Below are 25,270 nucleotides of genomic sequence, written 5' to 3' on the forward strand. Positions count from 1 at the left end.
GAGCTCTGGGGGATGCTGATACAGCAAACGCAGCTTTATTTTGACTCAGGCTCCAGCTCTTCCTGCGTGCTGCTCTCTTCCACAGGGGTGAGAATTACACAGCACCGTGAGGCTGTGCTGCTGGGAGCAGGTAAATGGCTACAGCTGGAATTGTTTTGTTTTTTTTTTTTTAATCTCCTGACAACTGAGGGTATGTTTTAGGAAAATATGCTTCTGTCTTTTCTCAAGTAAAGCATTCTGCCCTGAACCTCTCCTACTTCCACGAGGACCCCCCAGTCCAGATTAGGAAGAAACAGACCATCAGAGGGCTTTGCTGCAGTGAGTTAAGGCATGCCTTTGCCCAGAACCATAGGGGAAGAACACTCAGCTCCCAAATTCAAAGCATCAGAGAAGAGACCTTGACAGCACATCACTGACCCACTGCCAGCAATTTACTTGCACATTTCTATGCTATTTATCTCAATGAGTTGTCAGAGTCCCTCTAACCCACAACAGAGGAACTGGTCCACATCTGCTTACTGCCACGGAAGCTGCATTCAGTCACGTTAACAGCAGTCGGGGTGGCTCTGTCTCTTCCCAGGCTGAAGGGGCTGGGTCCTGACTGCACAGCAGCCCCGGTTGGGTGGTGAGACCTCCAGCACCACATCACTTCTTCTTCCTGGTCAGCAGGTTGGGTGCGGATACCTTCACTTTACCAGGAATATTTCTTGACAAGTCAGTATCCTACAAAACACAAAGATGAGAAATTGGACGTAACGGCAGTGCTTCTGCAAGTATCTTCCTCACCCCTGCGAGCGTTTCTGAGTCAGGTGGCACAGGCCCATGTGCCCGTTTCTGCTGCCTTTCCCCTCAGCGAACACAAGGCTGATATCAGGCTTCTGGCCGCTCCCCCCAGTTCATTAATGTAAAACTTTTAATGGGTTTCTGTGCAGCTTCCACCCCTCAGCTCCATTAGGATGGGGTGGCTGAGTCAGCAAGTCCCCGGACACTGCCTGTTTGCCTCAAGATCATTAACTATTAATTGTGTTTCTTCTAGCAGAGTTCCATGAAAAGTCAGCGTTAGGTCTGCTGCTTTTCAGTATTTCCGATCAGTAAAACATTAAAGGCCAGCGGCAGCTGTCACAGAACAGCCTGGGCTGCCCAGTAACCTGCAGTCGTGGACATGAGCTGAGAAACCCGCCCCTGGGGACTGAGAGCCAGGAGGGGCAGTGCCAAGGGGCAGCGGCTGGCAGAGCCACCAGAGCAGAGCAGAGCAGCCTCCCTCCCTGCCTGCAGGTACCGGAGCGCTGCAGGCTGGCGGCACCGAGTTAAAAAGGGGACAGAAGATGGTAAGAGAGCAGAAAAATGCAGCTGTCAGGCTCCTGGGTGGGAGAACGGCTGCCTGAGCAAACAGCCAACACGTCCAGCGGCCAGGGGGAGGCAAAACCTGCCCCGAGGGGCACAGAAGGGCACAGCAGGACACTGCGTGCAACCTAAGGCTGGGAGAACGAACGCCTAGTGCTAGCCCGGCCCCTTCCACACGCTGCCAGCGGGAACAGGCATTCCCTCCCAGCACTGGAGGACCTTTAGGAAGATGATGGTTTTGTCAGACGTTATTTAGACCAACAGTCACAATAAAGAAACCTGAGGCCCAGTGAGGCTCCATCAATTCCTAAGGATTCTTCCCAGCCTAAGCAGCACCGAGAAAGCACTGTGTTGAAAAAGGAACAGCTTCTTATGAAGCATTTACCCCCCAAAGTGGCACCAGTGGACATTTTTCTGCTGCTGTTACACAAGAGGAAGCATGTAAAGAAAGCAGTCACCTTGACACTGCGGAACAGATCCTTTTCTCTTGCGGTAGCTTCTTTGGACTGCATAAAATTATGCAAGGCGATCTTTGCAGCTGTAAAACCACAGGAAAGATTTAAAACTCTAAAAACGTTCTGGTTTCAACAGGTAAAGCACCGAGAAGGATTCAACTGCTTTAAACCATTACCTTTTCCTTTCTTTTGGGTGCCCGGCGTGAGCTTGACTTTGTACCTTTGAAAAGAATGAGGGGTCTGTAAGTCGGACGGCAGGCGCCCCTCTCCCGGCTGCCATCAGACCTTTCCCCCAGGAGGCGCCGCGACTTACTTGTAGTTTGTCATCGCCGTGTAGGGAGCGCAGATGGGCACGGCGAAGAGCAGAACGTCCTCGGGGTGCGGCTGCCCTGTCAGGGAGTCCAGCAAAGCCACGGCTTCCTGGAGGGGCAAAGGGGCTTCTGTGGAAGCAGGGAGCAGCACTCGCGCCCGACCCAACCTCTGCCACTGGCTGGAGGGTCGCCCCTCCCAGCTCTGCTACAGGAGCAGCTGTAATTACCCCGTGTCACAGCTATGGGGCTGCCAGGATGAACTAAATTTAGGTTTATCACCTTCACTGGCAATTAATTACCAAGCCATGGCTCGTTACTGACCTTCTTTGATTACCAATATCACATCTTAGTGATCTTAGTTTTAAATGACCCAAAAGGGGACCCCCAAATGCAGTTACGTCTTCACGAGGTCACCAAAAGCTTCCCCCTACAGCCAACCGTTATCCTCCTCAATTAAAAGATTTGAAGAAATGAACTTATTTCCAGCCTTGGGCAACACCCCCAGCCCGTAATTACAGAGCACTCTGAAGCAATTTTATGCGTAAACAACCTCCTAACCCCAGCTGCCCGACATCACCCTGTGTCCTCCAGCCCAGAGCCACCCTGCTGGGGGTGCAAAAGGCCATCAGAGGCGAAGACGGGGACAAGCTCCAATCCAGCCAGTCCCTCGTTTCCATAGGGGATGTACGCGATGAGCAGTGTGAGAAATAAAAAGACACAAGCAAGCTGGGTTCAAACGGTTTTTGGGCATGAAGGGGCCTTAAATCAGCAGAACCAAACCCTTCCGAGGGGCTCAGGGTGTAATCTCCATGCCAGCCCCAGCCTGCTGAGCGCCAGGCGTGTCTCTGGTCCCGCTCCCTAGAGCGGGGCCCTCCAGCTTCGAGCAGGACCAAGCCCCCCTCCTCAGCACATTCGGGAGGTTCAGACGAGAGCGTTTACCTCAACTCCTGGCTGATCCTGCTCTTGCTCATCCTGTATACACAGAAAAGGAGACATCAGAGCTGAAATGAGCACACAACTGATTCTTTCTCCCCAAGTCCCTGGAGAAAATAAATTCTTTTAGCAGCAGTACACAAAGCCAAATTTTCACCGCAAGGACAGTTCAACTTATTTGAAAGTGAAGGTAAAAAGAGCGGTTTCACGTAGGTGGGGGGAGGACTGTTTCTTTCAAAACTAATTAGCTTGGCACATGCCAAACTGGGAGGAGAGAGATGGGCTGTGATTCAGATACTGACTCACAACAACAGATCTGGAGAGCTCTGTTACACTTCTGCTGCACCGGGTGGGAGGATCGATTTAACTGGATCCTCAGCAGCCTGGCGAGGTGCTCCCGAGGCCTCGTTTCGGCTGTGCTGGGAACACGGCACGCACACAGACTGCTGCAGGGTGTTTTGCTGCTGCTTGAAACCGATGGGCTCCCAGAGTCATGGCGTCAGGCACGCTGTTCTCCGTCGGTGCCCCAAAAGCAGCAAGAGCTGCTCAGCCTGCCTGGCAGAGCTGCACTACGCAGCACCAGGAGGGTCATGACAGTGGGTGAGAAGGGGCAGACACATGGCAGGAGAGGAGAGGCCAGCACGCTGCTCACCTTCTCATCCTGCTGCTCCTCCAGGGCTGGGTCCTGGGACTCATGCAGCAGGACTCCTCCTGGGAGCATCTCCTTGCCGCCGCCAGCACCACGGTGCCCAGACTTGGGTTTCTGCTGTTGCTTTTTCACTGCATCTTCTTTCGTCTTCCCCTTTTTCCCTTTTTTCCCCTTCTCCTCCTTGTTTGACCCTGCAGACTGTGGTCGTGCACAAGAGGTGGTTAGAGCCAGTGCCCCGAGTGCACCAAGGGGGAGGCAGAGCTCCCCTCACTCACCCCCAGCAGCTTCATGATGAGCTCCCGGTCCTCCTCATCCTGGTCCTTGTACTTCTCCTTCATCTTCTTCATTTTACTCTGGAGAAGAAAAGGCAACAGCTTTAGAAACAAAGACTTTTGCAGGGCTTTGCATCCACCAAGAACCAGATGCTGTCCCCACACGAATGCTCCTTCCAGGTCTCCCAAAGCTCTTTCAGAGCAGATCACCAGTGACCGAGGGACCGGGGATTCGGTGAGAAGAGCACAGGATATTCAATGCTAACAGACCAGCACCAGCACCCTGAAACCGCCGGGAGCTCCACCAAGAGTCTACAGCTCTCAGGCAGCCAGGGACCACTGAGAGAAACCCGGAATTTCTCCCTGTGCGGGAGATAAGCCCACGTTTCACGTGGTAACAGCTCAGCTCACGGGCAATGCTGCTCCCTGCCTACCTTCTGGCCCCGCTTGACGGGCTGAGGGGCTGGCACACCCTTGGTGGTGTTGGGAGCAGGGTGACGCTGCGGCTCCGTCTCCTTCTGCTTCTCTTCGGGCGGCTCCAAGTTCTCAGAGTCATTCTGCTGCTTTTTTTTCTTCATTTCTCTACGGAAAACAAGCACTTGACGCACCACCTCGTTACGATAAGGGAGGCTGCTGCTCTGCCAGCGTCAGCTGCCTGCGTCCCAGCCACAGGGAACCTGAGGCGCATCCACGGCAAATCCTCCTCAGTAAAACCTCAGGCAACAGTTCCCAGCCAGCACTCCCAAAGGACAGGAGCATCCCCGGGTGACGGCACCCCGCTGAGCCCCCTTCCTCCTCCCAGCTCCTGCTCTCCCCCCAGTGCTGGTGAGTCAGCCAGACCAGGCTGCTCTCCACGAGGGGAACCCACGCTTGCTGGAGAAAAACATTTCACAGCCTCCTCCTCAGAGACAGCAGCAACGCCAAGCTGAAAAGCTTCCCTGTTGTTCAGGCTCTCCGTAGAGAGGCTTAGCTGCTGGAGCAGGAACCCCCACGCGCAAACAATCGTCTCCAAAGCTTCCCAACCCCCTTGGCTGCCGGCTGACCACCGACAGCTGTGGGTTTCCAGGTTTCCTGATGACAAAGAACAGACTGACCCCACATCCCACTCACAGCCCTCCCTGGGGAGGAGGAAACGAGGAGGAGGCGTTCCCCTCACCCCGAACACAGAGGCTCTCACCTCCTCTCCTTGGCAGAGAGATGCCTTCGCCCCTGGGCCTTGCTGTCACTCTAAGAAGTGAAACACGGTTAGAGCCTACCACGTCCAGCAGCAGCCGACGCTGACTTTTGCCAGACGCCTGGACTGGGACCTTACCAAGTTGGGTTCTTCCTCTTTAGGGACAGTTTTCTGCAGGGATCTGCGGGGAGATCAGAACGGAGCTCGTCAGTGGATGAAGAGCAGCTCAACCCTGCCGGCACCGCCATCAGCCAGGCTGGTTACGCTGCTTTCAGCTTTCTAGTTCTTGAAACTTCCAGCAAAAGGGCAGCGATACCAGGATGCAGCTTACAAAGCAGGTCCTCAGATCCCTGCCAGCTTGCCTCAAAGCACACACAAAACGCAGGCAAAGAGCCTGTACGCAGCACGCACCAAACGGACACCCTGATGTTCAGCTCCCCGTGCGCACAGCCCAGATGGGCCACGGTATTCCCTGGAAGAGCTGCCCGCTTCCACCCACTCGATCGCTTTGCCTTACACCCTCTGAGGAGTTCCATTTCCAGAGGCACCGGGGAGCTGAGCTCATCTCACAGCCGCACAGAGCAGTAATTCAGCACCAGCTCGGCGAAGCAGCCAATGGCTCGGTTGCTTGGGGCTGAACGGCAATTCAGAGGAAAAAAAAAAAAAAAAAAAAAAACAACAGGGGCAGCCATCTCCTGAGCAGCAAAATCACTGCGTGGGCAGTCATGGGATGCTGGGGCCAGAACGGGGACTAACAACCAGCGACCAAGGAGCCGGACACCCCCAAGGAGGGAGCAGGCAGCTGGGTGTGCGCTTCAGGAAGGGGGGTCCACAGCAAGCAGCCCACAAAGAAGAGTCCTTCAGCAGGAAATGGCACACAGCACGGCAGCATTACCACGGTACAGGGTTACTGCCCCGCACCCTGACAGCCTGCATCAAAAGAAGCGATGGCAACTCATCACAGCCCTGGTCTTGGCAGCATTTTAACGGTATGGAGATTCTCCGAAGGGCCCACGCTGCTGAGAAACACAGCTACCTCTTCACTTACCTTTGAGACTGAAGGTGCGACAGGTCGATTGTTGTGTCTGGGTAATGTACCTCTTCCTCTCTCACTTCACTCTTCGGCTCTGGATGTTCCTCTTCATCCTCAGATTCACCATCGTCCTCTTCGGAGTCACCCTCCGGCACAGGAGGGGTGTTTGCTCTGCCCTGGTCAAGGTCAGCAACGCCCTCATCACGATTATTCTCGGACACGGCTTCCACATCTTCCGGTGCTTCCTCACACTCCGCTTTTTCTTCGTCACTGCTGCTGTCCCCTCCTTCTACGGTGCACAGGTGAGGAAAACACAGTTGACGTTACGAGTGCCTGAGGCAGCCAGGGCTGCTTGTCAGCAGTGCACACAGAACCCGCGTCACACCCACCGTACCTAACAGCTCCACTTCCTCCGACACCAGCTCACTGGCACTGCTGGAAACCGTTTCGAGATCCTCATCCTGTACTTTGACCTTCCTCTCCTCTCGGTGCCTCCAAACGCAGCTGTCATCCACCTACCAACAGGGGCACCTCTACGTCAGGCCAGTACCAGCTCCGATAAGGCTCGCCAGCCCATGCGGAGCACACCTGACTCAGCTTTATGCTCTCCCTTTGAACGCTTCCTGCGGTTCCAAGGGCAAGAAAACTAAACCAGCACCTTTAAACCCGAGTCTGACAACCTGGAAAGCACAGCTTCCGAGGAGGCAGCTGCACAGCCAGCAGACTCTCCCTAAACACGTCTCAAACAGAGCTGATATAAGAATCCAGCGGAGACGGTAAAGTTTGCTAGTTTGTAACAGGGTCTGTTTGCTTTAAATCAAGACAGGGAAAAACGGAAATATGAGAAGAATAATTTTCAGCAAGTAGCATTTTATGGGATTTGTCCCAGTGAGGACAAAAAAAATCGCTGGGAACATACTCATAAGCGAGAACTAGAATTTAAGTCTCCCACAGCTCAGAACAAATTGCAAAAGCCAGCAGGACCTGCACAGAGGAAGCAGTACCTTAAACAAGAAGCTAAAGCCCATCATCAGATACGAAGGTGGAAGAAAATTCTTCTTCCCTGAAAAACAAAGGCAGATTCTCATGAAGAGGTTTAACAGCGATGTTAAACGATGTATTTTCAAAAATCCTTTTTTTTTTAGAGGCTTTAAGGCTACCAGAAATTACACCAAGGCTTGTTCTAGCTCTTGGATGACAAGAGGAGAAACACTCAGCTAGCGATCTGCTGTCCAGGGCCCCAGCTAGCAGATGCTGCTGCAGCCACCTGATGTTCCTTACAAACTGCTCGGGACACATTTTGAGAAGATCGGGATCTGCTGGCTGCCACAGAGAGGGGGGCAGCTCAGCTGCCTGCCTGCCACGGCAGGACAGCACAGCATCTTCAGACACAAACGGGTGCCCCACCCCTGGGGGTGCCCAAGGCCAGGCTGGATGGGGCTGGGGGCAGGGGCCCTGCCCATGGCAGGGGCTGGAATTAGGCGGGTTTTAAGCCTCTGCCAACCCAAACCAGCCCGTGATTCTATGAAAACGCCTAATGTCAAAGTCCCACTGTTCCTTCGTGTCTCACCTCGGATCATGAAGCTTCCAGTAGTCAGGTACTCTCCTGTAGGTGCAGTTTTAGAAACCTAAAAGAGCACGACAGAGATACTGTAAGGAGCGCCTGTAAGAGAAGACCAGCATTGTGTAATAACAGCACTAACAAGAGCAACATTCAAGCAAGCCACACTTTTAACTTATGGGAACAGCTTTGAAGGAGGACTCGGTATCCAAGGGTTTCCTTCTGCCCTTTGCAGGATATTTTCCTAGGAGATGTTTCAGTTCAATCACACAACGATTTTACAAGTCCTGGGTGAGGAACCGGGCCAGACAGGCAGTAAGAACACAGAAAGCACCTTGACCTTCAGTTTAATGTAATCTCTCTACCCTTATGGTTGAGTTGCTTGGGAGCAGACTGAGACCATAGCTAAGCACAAGCCAGAAGCACAACTGAAAAACAACGAAAGTTTCTTTTTAATAAAAGTGTTTCCTCTCTGGTACCAAGAAGCCAAGCTTGCAATATTTCTTGTCACGGTCACATCACGTCAGAGGTTACTCCTCCAACCCTGCCCTAAGCGCAGCAGAGCCAGGGAGAACTCACAAGGACTGGTATCAGGGAACAGGAGTTTCATCCCCCTCCACCAGTTCCCCCCCAGAGACACTTCATCTGCAGTCCCACACCACTTCCTTCAGGTGTCCCACCTCCAAAGGCCACGCGCAGGTGTCCTCACCTGGTTGTGGGAGACCCACCAAGCACTGGTGACAACTCGGGCATCCCAGGCAGCGCTGTAACACAAGGCCATCGTGCCTGCCTCCGTCAGGGTCCGCGGAGGAATCGGTTCACCTACAACAGTCACACCCAGCGTATCAGTGAATGCAGCTACGTCTACAATCGATGAGGCTCCCCGGCTTCCACACGCCCCCGATCCAGCACCTGTCCTTCCCAGGGGCACGTGGCTGAGCTGGACGGACCTGGGGGTGGTGGTTGAGAAGAAACTCAACACACGACAACGTGTGCTTGCAGCCCAGAAACCACCCGTGTCCTGGGCAGCCCCAAAAGCAGCGCGGCCAGCAGGGCGAGGGAGGGGATTGTGTCCCTCTGCTCTGCTCTCGTGAGGCCCCACCTGGAGCCCTGCACCCAGCCCTGGGGCCAGAGGGAGTCAGGGACTGTGGTGATAGGACAAGTGGGAACGGCTTTAAACTAAAAGAGGGTAGGTTTAGATTAGATATAAGGAGGAAATTCTTTACTGAGCGTGGTGAGGCAATGGAACAGTCTGCCAAGAGAAACTGCCCCATCCCTGGAAGTTTTCAAGGCCAGGCCGCATGGGGCTAGGGGCAGTCTAATTTAGTGGGAGGTGTCCATGCCCAAGGCAGGGGGGTTGGAACTAGGTGATCTTCCAGGTCCCTTCCAACCCAAACCATTCGATGACAGGCAGCATCAACAGCTGCTCTTCACAGCTCCCCAGCAGAAGCTGAAGCTCTGCCACTGCTCCTTCCTCAGCTCTGCAAGGGAGCGGGAACTGTGCTGCTCACAGCACAAGGCCGATTTTTGCCACCTCCCGGGACTGGGGCACAGGCAGGTTTGCACAGCCGGTCTCCCACGAGAGCCATGCCGAGGCTTTAACACTTCCCTGCTGAGATCTGCACCCTCCACCAGCACCCGAACTGCTCACGCCACCTGTGAGAGTCTCAGCGGGTCTCCAGTCCCTGGGGCCGGCAGCAAGCACTTGCCCCAAAAACCTCTGCCAGTGCCTACTGCCTGTCTGCGAGCCCACCACATCCATCGCTCCTTCCCTCCAGGAGCCCAGCTGAGCAGGCACAAGCAGCCACTCAGGGCTGGGAAGCATCTGCAGTTGGTAGCAACTTGATTTTGGAGGGACTGATGCCCCTCACGTCCCAGCTGAGCCATCTGCTGGAGCTGGGTGCTGCAGCACGGGGCGAAGGCAGCTCGCAGGGCTGGACGCAGACACGCAGTGAGGACTCCACCAGCCTGCAGTGCCCTGAGGCTCCTCCGAGTCCCTGCATCCACCCCACGACGTACCTGTCGGGTTCTTGATCACACAGCTCGTGGCTCCATGGAGGTCGGCGTGCACGTATATGTCCCCTGGAAAAGAAGTGACTCGAATCAGTCACGTACGGGGTAACTCCACGGGTCACTAGAGCTAAGGTAAAGGTTCCCTGCTTCAGGGGGAAACAGCCCTTTTGTCTGCAAGGAGCAGGATGGGAAGAGGACCTGGAAGTCTTTTAGTCCACCCTGGTTGTCCCAGGCAGGATCAGCTCCTTTGCTCCTCAACTGACTCTTACCCTGCAGCGCTGGAGGGTCCGCTCGCCCCCAGCCCTCCAGTGACAGCACACACGCAGCCTCCGGGACTCACCACCACCAAAACCCCCCTTACCTAAGGCTCGAGCCGAGAACAAACCAGACAAACCTTGCCGTGTCGTTCTCATACAACTGGAACACAAGACAGAAAGCTGACACACTCCATTAATCGTGCTCACCTGGTTTAAGATAGCGCTTTACAATTATCTCATTCTGCTGCTGATCTCTCCCAGCAATAACAAGGTAATTCTCAGAACTGACGAACCACAGGAACTTCTCAAACCTGCCAAATTACATCAGTTGGGGAAAAAAAAAAAACACATTGGGCTAGCAGAATGTTACAGAGGTACTTTTTGTGTCAAAGTCTGACCATATGCAACTGGGTATCTACTACTTATAGAAGAAACTGCAAATAGTTTCATGACCCTTGGCACGCCCCTGGCATAAAAACAAGACACGGTACAAATATAACATCACTGCCAACGGTATTTTGAGATGAAATAAATACTGTCACCACAAAGTCCAGCTGCCTCCTATTTATTTTAGTAATTTAGTTATTAGACTATAAAAAGCTTTGTTGAAACGTTTTTTGATCTACTGTTTCTATTTCACAGATACCGAGCTGCCAGGCAGTATCAGTAAAGTTCCCTGTTTTTACTAAGCCCGTTTCCTAGCTGTGTTAAAAGCCAGAAACTCAGCTAAATTTTAAGCCCAGGTCCACTGAAAGGAACTTTCCCGGATAAAGGCTCTAACAGGATCAAGCCAGCAACTTAAAGGAGCAACTGGAAAGAGACTCGATACGAAGTGCAGAGTTTAGCTCCCCTTGTCAGCTAGTGAAGTCAGCCTCACGCAGCTGTTTTAAATTCGTGCACGCTCACAACACATTAGACAATGACAACGAAACTGTACTTGCCAATAGACCTTCCTGGCTTTCTGAATGGTGGTAACCGTCTGAACTTCCTTCAGTGTCTGCTTCGTCTTCTTCTCAGCTGATTTAAATGCCTATTTAGACAGAAAGCACGACCTCAATCTGCCAGCAGAGGAATCCTGAAACTGCTAACCAAACAGCAGGAAAGACGGTAAAAGTTTCTCTAAATTTATTTTTTTTTTCAGAGTGCAGGCGCCACATACTGCTATTCACCAGCCTACGTTCCCTTCAGGCACAAGGAAGAGTACATCTAAAATCTTCATAAATCTCTGCCCCACATCAGCGGCCCCTGAGATTATCAGCTATCTGATCATCCGGATTTCCACTGATTTTCCACTCCTACTTCTGCAATTCCTGGTTTGTCAGTACCTCCGCCGAGCAACTATCTTAAGCGATTGTAATGCGAACAAAATAATACAGCAGAGGTCTTTAATCCTCAATTCAGTCACCTTAAGAACTTAACAACAAAACAACCTTGTTTTGTTTTGTTTTGTTTTTTCCCTCCACCTTTCACATCTCATTGGACTACCTCAACTACATCAGGATTTTCCACTTATCAGGGACAGGGACTTTGCTTTTAAACATCATCTAAAAAAAAAAAAAAGAAAAAAAATACCTTTTCTGCAGCTTCTACTGTCTTCTGTGTTTTCTTAGCTGCATGCCTTTTGTGATCATAGTACCTGCAAGAGAGAAGCTTGTTTATGATTTAACGTGCTGGGATTTCCAATATTTTTAGAACGCATTGCTCAGGGTTCTTCACATTTGTTCTACAGTTCAGTCCTAACAAATTTTTTTTGGCTCCTACCTTTAGTGTAGCCTTTACCTGAGAAAAGCAGCCACACGATGCAACTTCCCTTCTGAGACTGAAGGAACACAGTGTTTGCGCTACTGTGTGACAAGAAGTAGCCACTCTGTGTCACTGTGCAGAACCGTACTTAAAATTAAAGCGCTGCAATAGCTAGGGACTAGCCACAACGCTGAGATAACAGTTTTGGACCAGGAAAACATACATCCAAGAACCCAGGGCATCTACCCACTTCCATTTCTAATGTTTATTTTTAAAAAGCTATGCACAGAGCCTTTCCTATGACGTTAAACCAGCAACTGAAGGCATGCAGAAAACTTCTGCTAGCAGAGCACACGTTCGCTGTACGCCTTACTTTTTGGCATTGGCATACGCAGACAAACTGAGATCAACATCGACTAGTGACGGTTTGTTTTTCTGAGGCTTCTTCAACTGCTTGTTTTTATTTTTCTTCTTTTTCCCCTTTGGTTCTTCAGTTTCTTCTTTCACTAAATCAGCATCCTCCTCTTCTTCTTCCTCTTCAGATAACACATACGGGTTCCTAAAAAACATGACACCATGGGATTGAGATAAGAGAACCAGTAATTTTTTTAACCGTAGTGCAATGCGTTTTTACTTCTAGTCTCTCATGAAGACTGGAAACGGCCTGAAGAACCCTTTTCACTGAAAAAACATTTTCACCATGCAGCCACAGGAAGGCCCCAGGATGCAGCGCAAGCAGGTTTGTATCTTAGAGTAAACCAGAGCATGGGGAAAAAAGGAAACAAAGGCACAAAATGAAGAGTTCACGTTTCCCAATCCAAGGAAGTGACGCTTTCCAAGGCAACTTCTTCTGTCAAAAGATACACAGCCATACTATCGACCTAGAGAAAAGGCCAGACTTAAAACAAAGCACAAGTCTGAAGATCTACTTCAATGAAGTAAAGAAACGCACGACATTATGCCTGATCTCCACATGAAAAGAGAGCAGTTACGCTGTCACACTGACGCAGTGAACAGCACAGCAGTGCACTGGTTTAAAACCTTAAAAAAATAAAAGGATCAGAACTGCAGAATCTCAGCATGGCTGAGGTTGGAAGGGACCTCTGGAGGTCACCTGGGCCAACCTCCCTGCTCAAGCAGGGCCCAAAATACCCGTTCCACTGTTCTTAGGCAGTTATGCTGAGCGCACATTAGATGGATTTGTATTTGCTTCTCACCAGTACATTAAATCTTGCTCTGCCTGCCTATGCCAAGTCTGCGTAGCAAAAGGCAGTGGAGGAGCATAAAATAACGTGCTTCATAAAAGGAAATACATCTCCGCAGTCTCCTGTACTACGGAAGCATGATTCAACAACTGGGGGCCTGACCGAGCTGATCAGCGCAGTGATCGCTACCTGCTAATGACACCGACAGATGTCACAGCTGCAAACACAGAACTCGCTCCTGAAAGCGAGTTACTTTATACACCAACATTTTTGAAAATGAGGTAATTAAAAATTCGTAAATTAACTTTGCAACATTACAGCTTTTCATACCCGAAGTTCTAGCTATAAAAAAGAAATTCTAACTTCTTTTTTTTAAATCTCCAGAATCATGACAAAGTGTCAAATGTGGTTTTTAAAAACACTCCAGATACTATCTCGCTGCCTGCTCTCTCATCAGGACTTCCACAAGAATGAGCATCAAACCTTGCAGCTCACAAGAGCTGCAGTCTTGAACTATCATCCCTTCAGTGGACTGCCTCCATCATCAAAAGGGGCAGGATCTCATACGAATTTTAGATGGAAGCAGAATAAAACGTACACAGTTAACTGCTGAGTGGTACAATGGTGTTTGGGACCTATACTGCTGCTTTTAGGACATCTTCCAATATTTTAGGACATAATCAGCCAGACTCTAAAAATACCAAAACAAAAGCTATTACAGTAACCAAATTATTATTTTTGAAAGCAAAAAAGAAAGCCCACTAAACTAGGTTCTCTTCACAATGCTGTTAAGAAAACTTCAGTAACAATTCAGTAAAGAAAAGTTTTCTTCAGTAAAGAAAACTTTGGTAACAATTCCTAAGCTAAAAAGACGGTGGGTGAGCAACTCCCAGCACGCAGTCAGTCCTACTTGTACTTGGTACGTGTGCCCTGCGGCGTACTCACCTCAGCAGCATCGTGATGTGATTTGTCTGAAGCTTTAATTCTTTGATTGCACTTGCAACAGGGTCCCCCTGTGCCTGAGCTTCCTTAACGATCGCTCCGATCTCTGTCCAGTCTATCTGGTTGGCCAACGCGCTACGGACCACCTGGATGGCTCGGTCAACGATCTCCAAGTTCATCTCTATAAGTTCTCCTTTTATCTTATCAACTTCCTTAAGGTAAGAAAGAAATTTATACCCACTGAAGCTAAACACATAGTAGGCAATATTAAAAAAATAATAGTAGTCATTAATATTGAGACAAAATTCAAAAATGGCACGGAAGTGATCACAAGGCAATAGCCAACTTGAGTCTTGCAAGCAGAGCCGCACAAGCAAACTTTGGCAAGAGAGGTACAGAGCATTTGTAGAGGAGTAGAGACGCACTGGGCAAAAGCCCAGGCTCCCTGAGGGGCTACGGGGCGCTCACTGACAGCGGAAGGCTTCGCTCTGGGTTCTAACGCTGGCCATAGCAATCGTGACCAGCGGGTACAGTTCTTAAAGAAACATTTTGCATCTTTGTTAAAAAAAATCCCAGTCTTACCTGAGCTTGCTGAAGAGCCTCTAGTCTGTTCTCGTGATCCCTACGGACATTTTCAAGTTTCTTCAATGCTTGTTTTTCCTTTCAAAAACAAGTAAAATGGAAAAATATTATATATTTATGTGACATCATATCGTCTCGTCATCTAATCACTGTGAGGCACTCGACACAGCATTCCAACAAGGAAAAACACAACAGCATAAGAGACACAAAGTTTACAAAATACTGTTGTTACTTCAACTTTGAACACAACTAATTGCTGCATTATACAGTTTGAAATCCACCCCCCAACCATCATTCCGTAACACAAGCAAGTAAACACCACCTCCCCCACCCCAAGCTACAGAAACCACGTGTCCTAAAGAAGCATTTGAAGCTCCGAGAGCCACCCCGGCTGTTCCACCCCGGGTGAGAGCATACCTGCTGCAAGGCTTTCAGATCAATTTTCTGTCCCTCTAGCTTGGAGTAGAATTCATCTGCTGCCTACAAGAGAAAATTATTTTTAAAAATCTCCAAGTTGCATTGACCGATACCAGCAACAAGCAGGCAGAGGAGGTTTTCCCCAAGAGAGCTGACTGCAAAGCACTCAGAGGAGACATGCTAAAATGGGGTTCGATAACTTCCTCCATTTTACCTTTGCGTGAGATGATTTCAGCACTCTAGGTTGTCTCACTACAAACTGTGGGCTACACAACAGAAAACAGCTGGCCAACATGGACCCTCATTTTTTGTTAAGAAATGATTAAAAGGAACCTGCTGTTTCATACAGTGTGCAGCCATTTTATCTGCAGAGCAATTCTAGACCTGTCCGCCCTGAATCCCTGCTGCTTCAATAGGTCAGTTCAAAAAAAACAATACTGAAATCCTAGAAACTATGCCTAAGAACCGTCCCTGATGGGATGCTCCCGTTGCCAAACACCGATTAAAACAAAAGGAGAGGAAGGTTTCAAGGCTGCTTAGACCGTCAATGCTGTGAAGGAGATGACAGAAGTTCAGCCAGGAAGCAGGGCAGGGAAGCGACACGGGAACTCTGAAGATCAAGATTAGGAACCACACGCAGTTAATGATTCCAGATATTGTTACCAAGTCGAGGACCAGGAAGGACAACACTCAAGGAAACGCTAAACCAGATGCCTCGGGTTTTCAAAGGGGTCGCTGCGATGACTGCTCGCCTCCGGTGAGAGCTCAGCATCTGAACTCTCCACTAACAAAACGTTTGGCTGTCACCAGTCCTGGTCAACAGCCTGGCGTGTTCCATACACGCCCGAATTCAGCGCCACATGCCATCACTTCAGCTACAGGACCTACTAACCAAGCCAGCAAAGACAGCACCGCTCAACAGCAGCCTAAAGGCCCTATTTTACTTGGCCTTTTATGCGTAAAACTTTTATCCATAAAATTAATCACCTCTTCCAAGGACTGTGATTTCATTAACAACTTTTGCACTGCTTTTTAATTACTTTTTTTAGCATCAGTCAATTAAAGCACTTAAGTACAGCATCAGCAAAAGCACTGTACCTTATTGAATGAGTCAAATTCCAAGTACGGACATTTTGAATGTTGAGAAAACAAGAAAGGATGAAATTCCTCATATCTGTAAAATACACATTTGATATTATCACCTGAAAACTAATTTATGTTATGCAGACTAGTAAAAAAGGAAATAAACACTTCAGATATTTACGTGTAGATATCTTCTGCGGGTTTATCTGGTTCCAGGCTTGGCTTTTTCTCCTTTTTCTGGATAATGTAACCCTAAAGGAATGCATAAATATGACATCAGCATCTGTCTTTGAAAAGGATCCCCCTTGTCTTGGCAAAACAGCAAGCTTCAGGTGCTAACCTACTGATCAGCACGAGACAGTACTTCACGCTAGCTGGGAGACTTTATGGCAAAAGTAATGTGACAATGTGACGTCTTATTGCCCCAAAAAAGGCGAACTTATCTCAGGAACCTCAGAACTGCCCAAGCTGAGTGGTGCAGTCGATACACCAGAAGGATGGGATGCCATCCAAAGGGACCTGGACAAGCTTGAGAAGTGGGCCCGCGTGAACCCAATGAGGTTCAACAAATCCAAGCGCAAGGTGCTGCACCTAGGTCAGGGCAATCCCGGACGCGAGGACAGACTGGGAGAAGAACTCACTGAGAGCAGCCCTGCAGAGAGAGACTTGGGGCTTCTGGGGGATGAAAAGCTCAACATGAACCAGCCGTGCACGCTTGCAGCCCAGAAAGGCAACTGAGTCCTGGGCTGTATCAGAAGAGGAGTGGGCAGCAGGGGAGGGAGGGGATTGTGCCCCTCTGCTCTGCCCTGGTGAGGCCCCACCTGGAGCCCCGCGTCCAGGTCTGGGGCCCCCAGCACAAGGAGGATGTGGGGCTGTTAGAGCGGGTCTAGAGGAGGGCCACGAAGATGATCAGAGGGCTGCAGCACCTCTGCTGTGAAGAAAGGCTGAGAGAGCCAGAGAGGTTCAGCCTGGAGAAGAGAAGGCTCCGGGGAGACCTCATTGCAGCCTTTCAGTACTTAGAGGGGGCTTATAAAAAAGATGGAGAGGGACTTTTTACTCAAACGGATGTCCTAACGATAGGACAAGGGGGAACGGTTTTAAACTAAAAGAGGGGAGATTTGGCTTAGAGGTTAGGAGGAAATTCTTCACTCAGAGGGCGGTGAGGCACTGGCACAGGCTGCCCGGAGAAGCTGTGGCTGCCCAATCAAGGTGTTCAAGGCCAGGCTGGATGAGGCCCTGGGCAACCTGGTATAGTGGGATGTGTCCCTGCCCATGGCGGAGGGGTTGGAACTGGGTGGTCTTTGAGGTCCCTTCCAACCCCATACCATTCTGTGAATCTACCCTACAGCCTAACACACAAATGCAGGGCTGACACACAGACCAGCGTTATCTACCATCAGAGAACAAGTGCGGTTGTCACAGGACCTACATCAACTGCTCATAAATATTTAATTGCTGTACATTCTGTGCAAGTATTTTTATTACCCAACACCACCTGAAGCACCAGCTCCCAGAACAAAACCTGAGGCTGATAACCCCAGAACAGGCACGTTGTGAACACTAACTGCCCACTAGTTTAATTCTGCAGTTCCTGCGTGACTGATAACCAAGTTGCCCAGCTGAGACCTACCTTTCCGCTGAAGTCATCCGTTAGTGCCATATATTCTTCCGCTTTTTCCAAAGCGGTAAGCACTTTTTCAATATTTTCTAAAGAGAGAGGGGGGAGGAGAGGAATATTTTAAGACACCTAGAACAGAAAGATATTGTTATATAAACCTAGCACAACAGCAAATCAAAAGACCCAGGCATCAGCTCTTCTAAGTGCCTGGAGCAACCTGTCCAACCTAGCCACGTCCACAGGAAGCTCCAGCTATGGCACGGCCTTGTCAGATATCCTAAGAGTAGGATTCCAGTATGGCTCAAAAATAAAACTGCAGATATCCTTCACCCCGTGTTCAGTAATTGTTTCAGTAATTGCTTCAGCAATTGCTTCAGCTACTACTGTTCATTTTAAACAGGAGCCCCAGTATACGTTTTATTTTGGGGAGTTTGTTGTTTATTTTCTTTACATGTATATATACATATATATATATAAGCACTTTTAAGACATTTCAAGTTCCATGAAGAAAGACCATATGAATGCTAGCAGTTTACAGAATAAAACTGCAGAGAAAAGCATAAACCAGTAGCTATAAGCTGTTTGTTATAAAGTCGATTTATTACAGCACCATAAAGCAGTAGAAAGTAATACATCTGTTTGCTTTACGGCAAATATAAAGGACATAAGAGAAATAAGACTACAGAAAAATCTATTCTGACTTTAAAATTTTGCAATAAATTTAAAGCCGCTACTTTATCAAATCCCCACCATGCTTGTTATAGCTAAAGGAAGACTTTGATGCCAACTCCTCCCTATAGAATTCTTGTAAAATATCCCTTTACATAGCCAGAGTTCACCTGATGTTTAAGGTAGTGTCTCATAAAACCACTGACACTATCGGAGGAGTCTTACGTTCTGTTTCAAGAGTTTTAATATGAACAAGGTTGGTCCCAACCTAAAAACATTACAGCATATAACCATGTGGTCAGAACTACAGGTTTAAGGATTACTCATCTCTTTGAAAAGAATACTGCCCAGACATGAAAACGACCAAATATGTGCAGCCTCTAAAACATTATTTTCTACGTACCTTTATTTTCCAGATTTTGATCTATTTTGACAGAACCAGAAAATCCAGCTTCTATAAGGCAGTGCTCGATGACAGTGGCTCCATAAGCTACAAGAAAAAAAAATAAAAAAACTCTTTTATAGAGGTGATTCTCCATGAAGACTGTATTCACATTAAAATCATAAGAAGTGTTTCAACAAGCTACGGCCAGGAAACTACAGTCATAATCCTTGGAGAGACTGGGGAGTGCAAGGGCATCGTGGTCCTGAATTCAGAAGGCAGGATCTATGGCCAGCACGTTATCAGGGCTCTCACGGTGGCCCTCTGAAATACTCGCTGGTGGGCAGAGCTGACAGGTCTCAGCTTATGGTGGTGAGCTTTTACAGACTTAGGGATGCTTAGGTTCATCTGGAACTGGAAAAGATCGAGGACTGAGTGAGGATATACAGGAAGGCTGGGCTTCATGTCGGCCCAAACAAAACGAAGCCTTTAAAAATTTAAAAGAAGGTAGGAAAGGAACTGAAGAGTGCAGGAAACCCAGTAAGGGTGGAAAACCACCTGGTCTGGGACAAGGTAGTACAAAGGGTGAAGTCATACAGACCGTGTAGCCTCAAGGAAAGAAGTGGGAAAAAGCTGTCAAAGCCAAACGTGAAACTTGAGCGACAGCGGAAACAGATGGAGCCCCATTTGACCAGGGCGTAGAGAAGCAGCAAATGAAAACAGATAAAAGATCCTCCTCTAACATGCTTTAAGACAAAGAAACAAGCTGGGCCCCTGGAAAACCACCTTTAACTGAGGACAGGCAAAGTAGAAATGAGGAAAGACGACAATCACTGGGACAACGCAGCACCAAGCTTAGGATGATGCAGGTGGCCTCAGAGAAGGTGAGCAGGACCTCGGCATCCAGACAAATTAACAAAATAACCACATGAAAATAAATAAATAAATAAATGAACAGCGGTCACAGGGGAATGAAAGCCCAGGCCTACACCAGCGGCAGGCCTGCTGGTCACCCCAGCGCGCAGTGGGACAGCCGAGAGATTGTGAAGGCAGGACACAGAACAGCCAAGTCAGACTTCCATCACCCAGTCTGCCTAGATGGATGCCACATCAGGGTACGAGGTTGACACTAACATTTCAGACATCATCAGTAACTGTTTCGTGGCACAGGTAGTCAGAGAGCTTCTCTCATTAACCCACAATCTGATTCAAATACCACCGTTACAGAGCTACAGTGACAGAGACAAAGCGTACGTGAATTCAACATCCACGCTAGCACAAACTGGTCTTGAAACTATTCTATTGTAAATTCTTTTTAGCCTAAAGCCTAAAACCAGCAGAGCTTTGTAGTAGATACAGAAGAGACAGCACAGCTCTGCATTTTGCCTAACAAATCTATGAGATGGTTAAAAAGACTTGGGAGGCCAAATGGATACGGCCTATTCAGATTCCCAGAGTTAGCAAAGCTCATCCCAAAGCTCTCAGAGAGGAGAGGCAGCCACCAGGTAACAGGAGAGCCCCCGCCTGGCTAACAAAGTGGCTGAAGTCAGCGATTAGAGAGGAGGCGTAGGCTGTCAGCTCCCTCCGGGAGCGAAGCGGAGCTCTGCAGGGACCTACGCTAGGGCCCGCGCTGCTCCGTGTGCCCCTGACTGACCTGGGAAGGGGGAGCAAAGCCCAGTGACAAAGCACAACCTGCCTAAGCAAGAGAGACCACAGTAAGCTGTGAAGAACTGGAGGGGACCAAGCACTGGTGATTAGATGAAGAACTGACAGATGAACTCCCTGTAAAACAACACAAACTGATGAACGTGAGGAAAGACTGTCCTGCTTCCGCACAGGCAGGAAGAGGACCCAACCGACATCTCTGCTTGGGAGCAAGAACAGACGGCTCTGTGCAACACAAGCTCCACCGTCGCTGAACACAAGGCGTCAAGCTGTGTGTCGGGAACTTTTGGGAAAGGAATGGCGAGTGGAATGAGGGACACCATGCCACAGCGTGAATCTGTGGTGCTCTGCCGCTTTGAATGTTAGGTACGCTTTTATCTACCCCGTTTCAAAACGGGTGGAGCTAGAAAAGGCACGGACGACAAGCATCAAAGGCTTGGAACAGATTCTGTACAAGGAAAGACTCTGAGGGCTAACCAGTAAGAGCTGGTCAGCCTAGAAATGACCAGGACATAAAACGAGTGGTGCAAAATTCGTAAATAGCAACTGTTCGCCTTCTCTTCAAATGCAATACTAGAGCACCACGCAAAATTGAAGAGATCAGCTTAAAAAATAATAAAATAAAAAAAAAGCAGATGGCTTTTCACGTGGTCTGAAAGCAAGTGGAAGCCCTCACCACAGGACACTGCAGAAGTTCGTACAGGCTCAAAAAGAGATCGAGTAAACGCATGGAAGAAAAATCCAACCCAAGCTATTAAATGCAAGGATGCCTGCTGGTCAGTGCTGTCTAGAAGTCTCTAAAACATGCAAGTACTGGGATTGAGAGGCTGTTCTGGGAAAATACCAGAGTTTCTCTTAGGGCTACAGGCTAATGACTGGGCTGCAGGCCCCGGCCTGAGTTTAAGCTGACTGAATAAGATGTGAGGAAATGGCAAACGCAACATCAGAAACCCCTGGACACAGGAGTCACCAGCGTGGGAAGCGCACTAAGTTACGTGGACACCCGGAGGGATGGTCGGGTTTCACAGGTGGTTAAGGAAGAGGTGCGAGAAGAGGCCGAGCTCACGGAAGGGAACAATCGCAGACCTTCTAAAGAGCGGAGCCTTGCCAGGCCTGAGTAACCAGATCAGTGATGCTGTAAGGCCAAGGCTAGCTAGATCACAGCACCAGATTTGGGTACAGGTATCACAAAACCGGGACCAGTGGGAGAAAGCAGCTGGCAGCAGGCTGTTTATTCAGGAGAAGGCCACGGTGGAGAAAGAGAGGAACAAAGGTGGTGAAAAGCAGAACCAAGGAACGGGGAAAGCAATACTTAGGTCTGCAAGTCACAGCCTTTAAGCTTTTCAGGGGTGCCTGCCAGGCACTCCGCACTTGATCAACAGTGCCAAATCAGCAGAATAAAACAAACTTGTCCTCACCACGTCATACCAGCCACATCTATTCTGCGCTCAGGAGAACTGGGGCACAGGGTGCTCTGCCTGCCTACCAGAGAACACCCAGACGGACAGATCGAGCACGCTGGTTTCACCACACCAGTACTGGTTGCAGGACTGGCAACCCCCAGCCACTTCCTAGCGTCCTTGCCCTGCCTGTACATTTAACGCCTCCTGTTCAGTACCACCAAAGACAGGAGGCTGGACAAAACGCATCACATCAAAGCTCCAACAGAGCTGTTCTCAGGCCTTCATCCCTGCAGGGTCGCAGCAAGGCACATCGTGCAGCTTGCTTTGAATAAAAAAAAAAAAAAAAATCTGTTTTCAAAGGCTTCTTTTTCTGTTGTTTTCCAAACATACATAAAAGCAGGCTGTCATCAACAACCTCAACAAAATAAAGACTGCCTGAAGTTATTCAAATTTTCAGCATCATCCAAACAGAACAGATATTGCCCCCATTTCATTTCCAAGTCAAACGGAATTACTTACGAAGATGTGGGTTAAGAACCCTCTTCAGCTGCTCCCCTTTGGGTGCGTTTGATATTATTTCAGTTAACCTGCGAAAGATAACGGAGAGTTGTCATTCCACAGAACAACGGGTTTTAAGATCACGTTGTATTGCTTAGAAGCAGCAGAACATTTTCAGCATTAGAAGAAATACAAAACAGCTGCCGTATGTGAAAAAGACTGCCCACAGATACAGTGCCTTTCGCAAAGTAATTGGGGTTTATTTCAAAACACACACCACCTAAAAGCAGCTACCTTTCCACGGTTGGCAGAGGTGCAGGTGCTTTTGCGCTGTCAACTGGGTACCGCTCCCGAACCGCAAACCGGACATCATCCGCCTCATCCGTGCGAAATCTCAGAATGTTCAAGATGAGGTATTCGTGGTCCGTCAGGACGATGTTGCCCTGCAAGAAACACCACGGGGGACCATCAGCCAAGGCCGTGCTCGAGCGCTTGCTTACAGGGAACGCGCGCGGAGCCTCGCACTCACCCTGTCGTACAGCTCGATGATCAGGTGATAAGCAGCCTCGTTGCTTCCAAACTGGAAGTCCACGATTCTGTCTATACCCAGCTGCTTCACGCTGACCAGCCTTCTGGTCTTCAAATGCTTACGGCACTGCCAATAGCAGAGGGAACATCCGTGAGACGGTGCAAAGAGCCCTGCTTGTGACATTTTATACTGAAATATATTTGTTGGTTTCTAAGCTATTGATCCCTCCTACAACACTGACCGCTTCTTTCTGAATACAAACATTGGAAAGGTGAAAACCTCAGTCTCACTAATACAAAGATAAGGCAGCTCTTAGCAAAAATAATACCACCTTGATATTTACAGGCAATACAATTGTTCCAGGTTCCTACATTAAGTGATTTTTGCCATTAAAACTGCTATTTGTTCAGCCGTTATTCAAAGCGAGGTCATCTATGTCACCTCAACAAGTGAGCAGCCAGTTAAAGTCCAAGAGTTTGTATTGCAGGGAGACCCAGGATTAACCCCGCATCAACAAAGGACACAGAAGGCCTCCCAAGAGAGTCTTTGGGGAGCCAATTCAATGAGGCCACATCCAGAGGTGGCCGGCTACGCAGACCTGACCTGTGTGAGTCAGCCCTCGGGCTGCATCCCCACAGACCTACCTACAGGAATGCAGCCCAACAGCTTGCAGCAGGATCTGAACCCTCTAAGTCTGGCAGAGCGAACAGAGGGACTCTATTAACGTAGCGTGCTGTGCCCAGGACCTACACATTTGGACAATCCAACTAGAACGACGAGGACTTCCCTGCAGTAAATTCTGAAAGGTCTGGGTGGCACCGAAAACATTCAGCAGGTTAACGCCAGTCTTCCTAAATGTACATGCTCATTGTTTTGGGCACTGAGCATCAACGACGTGATCCTAGAGCCAAACGTGCTCCTTCCTCACCTTCAGTCACCTGCCCGATCAGGATCCACCAAGCAAACTCTCTTAGTATTTTCTTCTGTCTCCAAGCACAGCACATTAATGTTGCTTTCTTTAACCAGCTTTCTTTTTAAAATGAAACCACACGTTGGTTTACCTTCATTGCAAAGCTGGATGGCATCATGTTTTTTGGCCACTCGAACTCCGTCGTGTGAATCCGTATTCCAGACTCAACCAGCAGCGTGGCCTTGCAGTCGGGTCTGTTAACAACACAAAGATTTACCCCTTGGTACCTGAGCAGCCACCTCGTGCTACACACCAGGCTGCACTGGGACGAGACCAAAGCACCACAGCCAGGAGCGCATCACCCACAGAAAACACTTACCAAAGCCAGTGGAATCCATCAAACAGTGCCGCAGCCACGCTGACAGCAAAAGGATGCCAGCACGTTAAGTTTATAGACAAAGGGCCAAGCAAAGTGGTTTTGGAGTCAGAAATTCCCCAGAGCAACTGGAAGGTGATGCTGGAGGTGATGCTGGGCCCAGGTGAGACACAGTGCAGCCGACAGGCTGGGGACAGCAGTGTGCCATCCCCACCACCTGGCCTGGGCGCTGCTATCGCCACAGAACTGAGGCTCTGCCCTCAGAAACGCCTCTCCTACTTCCCCTTACTTTTACAGAAAATCCTGGGGCCTTCTGTACCTTTTCTGCAGCATTTTGCTTGTTTCACAACTGTATGTATGCTATCCCCGGGGACTTCCAAAGTAAAAGTTACTGTGTTTTAGCAGAAAATGACAGGATTCCACTGAAAATTGATCAGAAAAGCCGAACACCTGTCAGCAGCGATGCCATACGTGCAAAAAAGTGCAGTCACAGTAACCAGGTAAGGGAAGTTATAGCAATTCTTACTTCTGCAGGCGGATGAGATACGTCTTGTTGTCCACATCGTAAACATTGCTCACTCTCATTCCCAGCAAGCTGCCAAAAACAAAACAAAACAAAACAAGGGCACGTTTAGAAGAGCACACAAACCGCACCACCTCCCCGTGCCATTAAACGTGCAGGCGGCCGAGTGCACCAGAGGCAGAGCCAGGAGGCAGGGCTGGGGGCACAGGCTGCCCGGGCAGGGGCTCCGGATCCCACACAGCGGTCCCGGTGCCGTCCCGGTGCCGCGTCCCCCCCCCCCGGTGCCGTACCCGCGGCGGAGCTCGGCGAGCAGCGCCCGGATGTCGATGGTGCCGAAGCGCCCCTTCATGGCGCCGCCGCCGCCGCCGCCCCGGCCCGGCCCGGTGCGCATGCGCCGCCGCCGCCTCAGCTACGGGTGGCGGCCGAGCCCCGGCGCCGCGCCCCGGGCAAAACGGCGCGGGCGGGCCCGGCAAAAAGGAGCCCGCGTCTCTCTGTGTTGCCCAGGCTACGCTGCAGTGGCTATTCACGGGCGCGATCCCGCTACTGACCGGCACGGGAGTTTTGACCTGCTCCGTTTCCGACCTGGGCCGGTTCACCCCTCCTTAGGCAACCTGGTGTGCCCCGGCTCCCCGAGGCTCACCATATTGATGCCGGCCTTAGCGCGGACGCCCGCTCGGCATAGCGCACTGCAGCCCAGAACTCCTGGGCTCAAGCGATCCGGCG

General features: G+C 49.7%; 1 protein-coding gene across 2 annotated transcripts; it reads right to left on the minus strand.

The window, feature by feature from the left end:
* Positions 1-409: 409 nt before the first annotated feature.
* On the minus strand, positions 410-24,968 carry NEMF (nuclear export mediator factor). Of its 2 annotated transcripts, XM_040558881.1 has the most exons (33): positions 24,838-24,968; positions 24,551-24,619; positions 23,800-23,902; positions 22,739-22,864; positions 22,504-22,652; positions 22,231-22,298; positions 18,665-18,751; positions 17,605-17,681; positions 16,156-16,226; positions 15,990-16,065; positions 14,892-14,954; positions 14,475-14,552; positions 13,896-14,104; positions 12,119-12,304; positions 11,575-11,638; positions 10,944-11,032; positions 10,210-10,313; positions 9,752-9,814; positions 8,442-8,554; positions 7,742-7,799; positions 7,176-7,234; positions 6,566-6,686; positions 6,187-6,460; positions 5,277-5,319; positions 5,142-5,191; positions 4,399-4,546; positions 3,968-4,045; positions 3,696-3,890; positions 3,050-3,082; positions 2,113-2,219; positions 1,976-2,019; positions 1,803-1,882; positions 410-723 (listed from the first exon to the last, which is right to left on the minus strand). In XM_040558881.1, exons 1-33 carry the CDS (start codon positions 24,936-24,938, stop codon positions 646-648), a joined length of 3,264 nt encoding a protein of 1,087 aa, XP_040414815.1. In that variant the 5' UTR covers positions 24,939-24,968; the 3' UTR covers positions 410-645. The 2 variants fall into 2 exon arrangements, with proteins under 2 accessions (XP_040414815.1, XP_040414816.1); XM_040558882.1 differs by lacking the exons at positions 410-723; positions 1,803-1,882; positions 1,976-2,019; positions 2,113-2,219; positions 3,050-3,082 and adding an exon at positions 3,125-3,495 and having other exon boundaries at positions 3,658-3,890.
* Positions 24,969-25,270: the final 302 nt, after the last annotated feature.

This window comes from Cygnus olor, chromosome 5 (assembly GCF_009769625.2).
Source record: "Cygnus olor isolate bCygOlo1 chromosome 5, bCygOlo1.pri.v2, whole genome shotgun sequence".
NCBI lineage: Eukaryota > Metazoa > Chordata > Aves > Anseriformes > Anatidae > Cygnus > Cygnus olor.

What these genes read in the sequence shown, in the direction of transcription:
- NEMF (XM_040558881.1), bottom strand. Translation starts at nt 24,938, where the DNA reads ATGCGCACCGGGCCGGGCCGGGGCGGCGGCGGCGGCGGCGCCATGAAG. An exon ending in TCATCGAGCTGTACGACAGG is followed by an intron (nt 22,653 to 22,738) that starts GTGAGTGCGAGG and finishes TGTTTCTTGCAG; the next exon opens with GGCAACATCGTCCTGACGGA. An exon ending in ATCTGAAAGCCTTGCAGCAG is followed by an intron (nt 14,553 to 14,891) that starts GTATGCTCTCAC and finishes TGTTTTTGAAAG; the next exon opens with GAAAAACAAGCATTGAAGAA.